Here is an 8,822-nt window from a genome sequence, read left to right as displayed (position 1 = left end):
TAAAATGGCATGATAAACGCGACGTCCTGATGATCTCAACCTGTCATGGAGACGGTATGTCTAACTACCAAACGTCGTTATGAAACCTGATGCAATCATCGATTACAATGATGCGAAAAAATGCATTGATATTTCAGATCAACTTGCTTCCCTTCATTCGCCGTTACGTAAAAGTTTAACGGGGTACAAAAAGATAGCAATAGATTTACTATTTCGAGTCGCCATTATCAATGCCAGATGCATCTAGAACGAGTTGGCAGACGGCCCTATGTTGACAGTTTTACAAGTCCAAGAACATCTAGTCCGACATTTCCTTGGACCTGCAGCATCAACCACAGAATGTAAGCAACCTCAAAGATCTTCAATTTCCTCTAGCTCTTCAAAATCTTCAATAGCCTCTTCAAGCAATTCTAGACATTCTTTACAAGAAATACCTCGAAATGCAAACAATAAACTCGTCCGTAAAAGATGCACTGGGTGTTATGTCACGTTGAAAAATAAAGGATTATTGGCAAGAAAAGCAAAGACAAGTACACACTGAGTGCAGAAGCTGTGAAAAAGCGTTCTGTTTAGAATGTTATAATGATAAACATGCTTGATTTTATAATATTTTCTTTGAATAAATTTGTCAGATTCCAGTATTCTTGATGACAAACATAAAAAAATAGCGAAATTTTCTTTTATTATTGTAAACATTAGGTTTTTTCCTATACGTCCACATATGTTCCACAAATTGTACAGAGAAATGAGTCACCGATGACTCATGAACTTATTCTAATACGTTCCTGTGAGTCTTATATATATGACTCATTGGACAGGGAAGTTGTTAAAAAAAGAAAATCACAACACAAGCAACATTGACACTTTTTTAAAAAAACAATTCTTATCAGTTGTAATAGTAGATACATACTATGTACCTTATATTGTAATTATATATCATGTACATTATATTATGTATATACAAGATTTTTTAAAGTTATTTATTGATATTTAGGCATGTACAGCTGACCGAAACCAAACTGGCCCCTCAAGGTCAAATGCGTCGTCAAATCTAAAGAATTGATTGCAAACGTTTTTAAATTCACGACGCAAGAATCCGAAAATGGCGAATGGATAATTCCACTTCAAAAGGTAAATATTTAATTCCAATTTTAAGTATCACTTTAACCTTACAAGTGTTGTATTTAAAGATACAGGATCGCGTTTCGACAGCGACTGGAGTTTCTGTAAGAACTTTAAAACGGATAGTTACAGAATCTAGAAAAATTGATAGTGGAGAAACGTCGACCTTTAAAACTCTATACGAAAATCGTGACCAGAAAAAAAGCAAAATAGATTTGGATGACACCGATGTAGGCATTCTTCGACGAACAATTCAAAATTTCTATATAACAGAAAAGAAGGTACCAACCGTAAAGGGAATTTTAGCAAAATTTTCTGCGGATACGGGGTATAGGGGCTGTCCAGAAAGTTTGCGAAAAATATTGCACGGTATCGGTTATCGCTGGAGGAAAACAAAAACCAATAGAAAGCTACTAATGGAAAAAAATGACATCGCCAATTTGAGATGTACATCTTTAAGAAATGTCAAACAGTATAGGGAAGCAAAACGCCCTATAATTTATATGGACGAAACATATATTCACTCATCCCATACCAACGCCAAAAATTGGGATGATAATACCAATACTGGCCTCCAGAAACCAGTTTCTAAAGGCGATCGAATAATTATTGTTCATGCCGGCAGTGAGAATGGGTTTGTTCCTGGAGCGTAAGTTCCTGCACTACAGGGGATTACCACCGGGAAATGAATTTCAAGAATTACAAGAAATGGATTACCGGCCATCAGAAACTTCCACAATAATCATTTTTGGGACTATGAAAATCCCCATGCCATTGAAGAACGTGGATTTCAGCAGCAGTTTTCGGTCAATGTGTGGGCCGGAGTTCTTGGTGATCATGTCATCGGACCGCATTTTCTTCCTCCTCGACTGAATGGTGAGACTTACAGACAATTTCTAGATGACACATTGCCTGGTCTGTTAGAATATGTACTTACTACTAGCAACCAAAAATGGCATGTGGTTTATGCACGACGGGGCACCTGCTCATTTTAGTCTTGCTGTTCGCCAACATCTTAATTACACTTTTGCTCAACGATGGATAGGTCGGGGAGGACCTCAGCCGTGGCCACCACGATCTCCAGACGTTAATCCGCTGGACTATTTCTTTTGGGGACATCTGAAATCGCTTGTTTATGCAACGCCAGTTGAAGATGTACATGATTTAAGAAACAGAATTGTAAATTCTTGTAATATCATACGCAACACTCCAGGAATTTTTGAACGTATGCGACAGTCGATGAGCAGAAGATTACATGCTTGTATTGAAAATCGCGGCTCTCATTTTGAGCATTTGATTTAATTAAAGTTTGATAAATGAAATATTATTATTATTGTACATTCAAATAAAAATGCACAAATAAATGTTTTTTTGAAGGTTATATTATTATTTATTTTCTCAACTTTAACACCCTATATTTTGGAAACGAAGCATTTGCGGACCCATGTTCGTATGAACTTTTGTGCTTAAAATATAACAAGGAATCACCCCTTGAAATTAAAGTCATCACTTATGTTACACCCTGTATATTTCTTTTCAATATTTTTCCATTTCTTTTGATTTATAAAACGTGTTTAAAGTAATTTTGCCTGGCCAGAAACTTAAGTAACAAAATAGACAATACTATTTTAACAATTATTATGTAAAAAACGGCCTTAACTAACCTGGCCGTTTCCCATATTTCCCCCGAAGAGGTAACAAAACAAACAATACTATTTGCAGAGATATTAACAATTATTATGTAAAAAACGGCCTTAACTAAACTGACCGTTTCCCATATTTCCCCAAAGAAGTAACAAAACAGACAATACAATTTGTTGAAATTCCAAAAATTTGTAGCAAAACTATTATTCGTGTTTCCCTATAAATCAACTTTTGCCACGCGCTATACTCTTGTTACACCCGCTTTATACCTGCTCTCGGATATAGCAATCTCCCTTTAACGATTTACCGTCGCACTCCTTCTTTCGCGCAACTGACACGGCCTTGAGGGGCCAATTCATCTTGGGTCAGCTGTAAAACCAAACAGTTCATAACAATTCTTGAGTTAGGACAAAACCGACTTATGACGAAGTCATTGGAACGCAATCCCGTCGTAAGTCAAGTACTCCCTGTACATAATATCCAGTACACGGAAAAATATGCAGAGTTATAAAGACGAGTTACATTTTGGGAATTTTAATAAAACAAATTATCAAAAAAGCAGATCCCAAAACGTACAGGTTGCACGTACACATGCGTTTCACAAAGAATTATTCAATTTCTATTGGAAATCATTCTTGGTAGAACGCTTGCGTACCTATCCATAGCACAGCTTTAAAAGCTGGTTAATAAATACATTTTACAAATATGGAATCATTTAGACATCTCAATAGCATATTGTGGAAATAATATAAAAATTTGGAAAATCACTATCACCATCAATTCAGCATTTTTCGAAATTAATTTGATAGACCTACTGAAAGAAATTCCATAGAATATCACACAAAATATTTACTATTAGATTATCTTAACCCTGCGTGTGAACACTGGGTCTTTAAAGGAACAGTAAAAACTTTAAAATCAAATTTTCGTTCTATTAACAAGGATCGGGTTTCAAATTGCACCCGTAAAAAATCTAGGTAGTAGTGGGGATTAGTCGGTTAAATAGCGCCCTGATTTGATTATTTATTTGACAACGACAGGTAATTTTATTCGCGACCGTTCCCCGAAAGGGTCAGTGTACAATTGACGTTGGTGTTTTCAAGCGTCATTTAAATAAGTTTAAACAAGTCGTTTAAAGTGTTGTTGATTGAACAGTTTTTGAAGATGGGCGAACGAAATGGAAACCAGGTGATGTATTATCTACGTGACCGTCGCCTTGATGTGTGTTATGACGAAGAAAGCGATAATGATGTTGACGGTGAGGAAGTTCATGAAGAAATAGCTGATGAGCAAGATGCCGATGAGGACTCTGATTTTGATGAGCTCAGAAGACGACAAGTAGACGAGATCGAGGAAAATATCCAACCTCGGCTAGGCCGTCCGCGGTCAGTAATAAAAGGTAAAAATAATTTCAAGTGGTCCACGATCGCACCTGAATCCCGGGGACGCCGTTCATTTCACGTTTACTTGCCCTCAGCGAGGGAAGAAGCAAAGAATGTCTCAACACCATTGGAAGCTTGGACCCTATTATTTACTCCCGAAATGCTTGAAATGATTATTCAGCATACGAATGAAGAAATCGAGAGAAACCGAGTGAACATTGAAAATCAAAACGCATCATTTTGCCGAAATACAGATATAGTCGAGCTAAAAGCTTTAATCGGATTGCTGTATTTTACCGGCATGGAAAAACACAACCACACAAATTTAGAGGATCTATGGAGTCCTCAATTTGGATATAATTTATACAGAGCTGTAATGCCAGAACGTCGATTTCAATACCTCTTGCAAAACCTTCGGTTCGACGAGAAGAATAGTCGAAATGTAAGAAGAACAGAACATGCTTTAGCCCCCATAAAAGAACTATGGGACGCATTTATTGTAAATTGCAAGAAGTATTATTCGCCCTCTACTAATTGCACCATCGACGAACAACTTCTGGGGTTTCGTGGCCGTTTTGCAGCGCAAGTGTACATTGCCAATAAACCGGACAAATATGGTATAAAAATTGTTAGTTGCAACGACGTGCAGACATCGTATACGATAGATGCCGAACCTTATGTTGGACGGATAGAAACAGCCGCAGGAGATACAGTGCCCAGTTATTACATAAAGAAATTGACTGAGACTATACGTAATACTGGACGCAATATTACCTGTGATAACTGGTTTATGTCTGTCAATATTGTAAGAGAAATGAAGCACAATTATTCCTTGAGTATGGTTGGCACGTTGCGCAAAAATAAGCCTGAAATACCATCGACTTTCCTCCAATCAACTGCTGCCGGCACGGTGAGGTACGCCTACGCCGATGGAATGACTTTATTGTCGTATAGCCCGAAACGAAATAAGGTGGTTTTGTTATTATCCAGCTTACACAAAAGAGGCCATATGAATGAAGAAATTGGCAAGCCAGACATCGTCGCATTTTATAATGCTACTAAAGGAGGAACAGATACGTTCGACCAGCTTTGTAAATGCTACAGCACAAGCCGAATTACAAAGCGATGGCCTATGCGCCTATTTTTTGGAATGCTAGATCAGGCAGGAGTCAACAGCGCAGTTCTATATAATTTGAGAGAAGCTAACTCCGCTTTAAATTGCCGTTCGTTTTTGAAGGAGTTAACTTTCAGTCTTATAAAGCCTCATCTAGAAGACCGGCTACGAAAATCCACCTTACGCAGAAGCGTCAGAACCTTAGTTAGTGAAGTTCTTGAAGTAAACGAACATCGTTCTAACGAAACTGGTAGATTACAAAAACGAAAACGGTGTTCTGTTTGTAGTTGGAGAGACAACAAAAAAACTTTGTACAGTTGTGCGTCGTGTGGATCACCTGTGTGCGACGATCACCGAACTCACTTTTGCCACAATTGTGCATAACAAATATCTTCTTTTTTTTTAGTTTACATATATCATTATATCGTTTGTATTTTTTTATAATAAACACTTATTTAGTAGCAAATAATTATCTTTCCAAATTCTTATTACCTGTCTAAATCAATAAAATGTCTCCTACATTCAAGTGCCGAAATAATTAAACTTTTCGGAGTCGACATCAATGACACTATATTCATTTCAAAAGTCATAGTCTAAGCTACAAACCCTTAGCGTAGTTTTTATATTTATATATATTTATTATAGAATTACGAATTTTTGAACAACACGTGTGTTTTGTTGTAGTTTTGACTGTACTTCAATTTTTATTAGCAATACATTTAAAATTTCGAGTTTGGAAACTATCATGTCTTGTGATATATCTTTCCAAGAGTAACTCTGAATTTTTTCAGATTTTTGTAAACCTAGAAATCTCAGAAAACACGACAGTTCTCTAAAAGACCCAGTGTACACACCGTGTCTCGAAAAATGTAGTGTACACACGCAGGGTTAAATTCATGCAATTCGCACACAAGCTGAAACAAAAAGAAAAACATGTAATTAATTAATTAATAAGTATTGTAATTCAATAATTTATATGCATTATCTCTATTCGACACTTCATAGTTATTAGAAAAAATTAGAAGTATTAATTATGGTCAATGCTTTCCCATGGTGCATAGTAGTTGAAAATTATGACCGTATTATACATTCATATTAGACTTAGTAGTTTCATTATTAATGTTTATTTAAACTGAAATTGTGCATGTTAGAAGACGAAGATAATACACTGTTGGAAATAATTCACGAGCACACCCTGTATAATCTGAACGCTTGTGTTTACGTGGTGTCCTGCGTGAGCGACGAACGCGATCAACTCAACGGCATACCCTACTTGCGGCCTATATGACAGTCAGCGGCGAGACGCGACGTAACGCAGACTTGTTTTGAGGGCGATCAGATGCGACACCACGAACTACGTAATGGTTGATTCAGAAGCGTTGATCGCCGCAGTGCGTGAGCAAAGATTGTTGTGGGACAAAAAACATAAACATTATAGGAATCGTTTATTAATACAAAGAAGTTGGAAGAATGTTGCCGAAGCATTAGAATGCACAGGTAAGTTTTATTTAAATTATTATCAAGTTTAGTATTTAATATAGTAATATATTGGCAGAATACCCTAAAGAAGCGAATGGATACTTGATATTGGAAGATAAAATATATTTTATAGAGACATCGAAATAATTTAATAATATGAAACCTTCAATGTTCATTAAAATATTTCGCGAATGTCTCTCTTGTATGTGACTTGAGGCATTATATCTTCTTGATGGTTGAAGATGAGGTGACGAAGTTGACGTCAAATTTTCGCAATTACTCTCAAGATCACGTATTATATTGTGAAGTAGAGTTATAGCTTTTATAGTGTTAATTGTATTTTCAATATCTGTCTCAATTGGCCTATTAAGTAATCCAAATCTTGACGTTATTGAACCAAAAGAACACTCAACGACCATCCTCGCTCGAGACAATCTATAGTTGAACCGCTCTTTAATATCTCCCTCGCTGACATTTTTTTGTGCATAAGGCTTCAGAAGGTATGTTTTTAATGGGAATGCAGCATCACCCACAAACACAAAAGGCGCTTTAATGAGGGTATTTGGTAAAAAGTCGGGTTCCGGTATTTGTAATTTTTTATGTTCTATTGCTTGTCGTAAAGTACACGCGTGAAAAACTCCAGCGTCGTTATCTTTTCCATAGGCACCAATATCAACCATTATAAATTTATAGTTAGCATCAGTTAAGGCTAGTAATACAATAGAGAAAAATCCCTTATAATTGTAGTACATAGAACCAAATGTTTTTGGTTTCTTAATACGTATGTGTTTGCTATCAAGGCTACCAATGCAATTAGGAAATTGCCATTTCTCCCAGAATTTTTTTACGATACTTTTCCACATTTCAGTTGTAGGTATAGGCATATGTTTTATTACTAAAGTCTTCCAAATTCCAGTATACACTTCTTTCACTATGTTTGAAATGGCAGTTTTTGATATTCGGAAATTGAATGATAACTTTCTATATGGTGTTCCAGTAACCAAATATCTGTAAATAATAATATTGTTTCAATTTCAGCTGATGATGTGAAAAAGAAGTGGAAGAATTTAAGAGATTCCTATAACAGAGACCTTAACAAAGTAGAAAAGCCAAGATCGGGTTCGGATGCAGATCAAAATGGTCAATATCAAGGCGATTGGCCACATTTTGAATCAATGCAATTTTTAAAGACAATTTTGAAACCTCGTAAAACTACTAGTAATATTCAAAATGAAATATTAGATGAAAGCGACATTATCGATGATGATACAATGATGTCTATTCTTTCTGAGCAAACATCATACAATACACAAACCGATGAATCGCAGTTCAATACAGATGATACCAATTTGGCAACAATTGATGGCCCTACGACTGATGCTGCAACTGCACAAAATGCTATTTCGGCACAGATACGATATGATACCTCGACACCTGTATCGTTGCATACCCCATCGCGACCAAAAGGTACAAGAAAGTGCAGCAAAAAGTATTGAAGAAATTTTAATAACACTCGAACGAGAAAAAATAGACCTAATGAAGAAAGATTTAAATGAAGTCGACGACGACTTGAACTGGTTCAAGTCTATAATGCCGTATATGAAAAAGCTACCATCTCTGAATAAATTATTATTTCGGACTCAGGTTCAGGAGATGCTCATCAACGAAATATCAAAACTGAATACCCCATCAAACACAGAATCTTCAACGATGAGTTACTTCACTTCTGGTGATTCATCTCAGTGATACTTTCATAATAATTAAAATATTTTCAATAATACAATATTATGTAGTTTCATTTCTATGTACTCACCGCAATGTCAACAGTAATCTTTCTTCAATAGAAATAGGTTTTTGAAAATTTGTTGTTTTTAATTGAAATTCAGACTTAATACCAGCAATAATGTAATCGAAAGTAGAAGGTAACACTCCACAATATTGTTTAAACATTTTAGAATCGTTTCTTAATTTTGGATATAAATGATGGAACTCGCAAATGTGTTTCTTTGTAAAAATACTATATTTGTTTTCTTTCTGTACTTTTTACGATATTTTTTAAAAGTCTGTACATTAAATATGAA

General features: G+C 35.7%; 2 protein-coding genes across 2 annotated transcripts; both read left to right on the top strand.

Moving 5' to 3' along the window:
• The first annotated feature begins 3,930 nt into the window (after positions 1-3,930).
• LOC139431801 (piggyBac transposable element-derived protein 4-like) lies at positions 3,931-5,646 on the top strand. The gene has a single exon (XM_071199986.1). The coding sequence runs from the start codon at positions 3,931-3,933 to the stop codon at positions 5,644-5,646; it is 1,716 nt and encodes a 571-aa protein (XP_071056087.1).
• Positions 5,647-6,623: 977 nt separating this feature from the next.
• LOC111423979 (transcription factor Adf-1-like) lies at positions 6,624-8,237 on the top strand. Its single transcript, XM_023057370.2, has 2 exons — positions 6,624-6,759; positions 7,780-8,237. Exons 1-2 carry the CDS (start codon positions 6,624-6,626, stop codon positions 8,235-8,237), a joined length of 594 nt encoding a protein of 197 aa, XP_022913138.2.
• Positions 8,238-8,822: the final 585 nt, after the last annotated feature.

This window comes from Onthophagus taurus, chromosome 11, assembly GCF_036711975.1.
Source record: "Onthophagus taurus isolate NC chromosome 11, IU_Otau_3.0, whole genome shotgun sequence".
Classification (NCBI taxonomy): domain Eukaryota; kingdom Metazoa; phylum Arthropoda; class Insecta; order Coleoptera; family Scarabaeidae; genus Onthophagus; species Onthophagus taurus.
The sequence above is the reverse complement of the archived record's forward strand: the minus strand, read 5'-3'. Positions and strand labels throughout refer to the sequence as shown.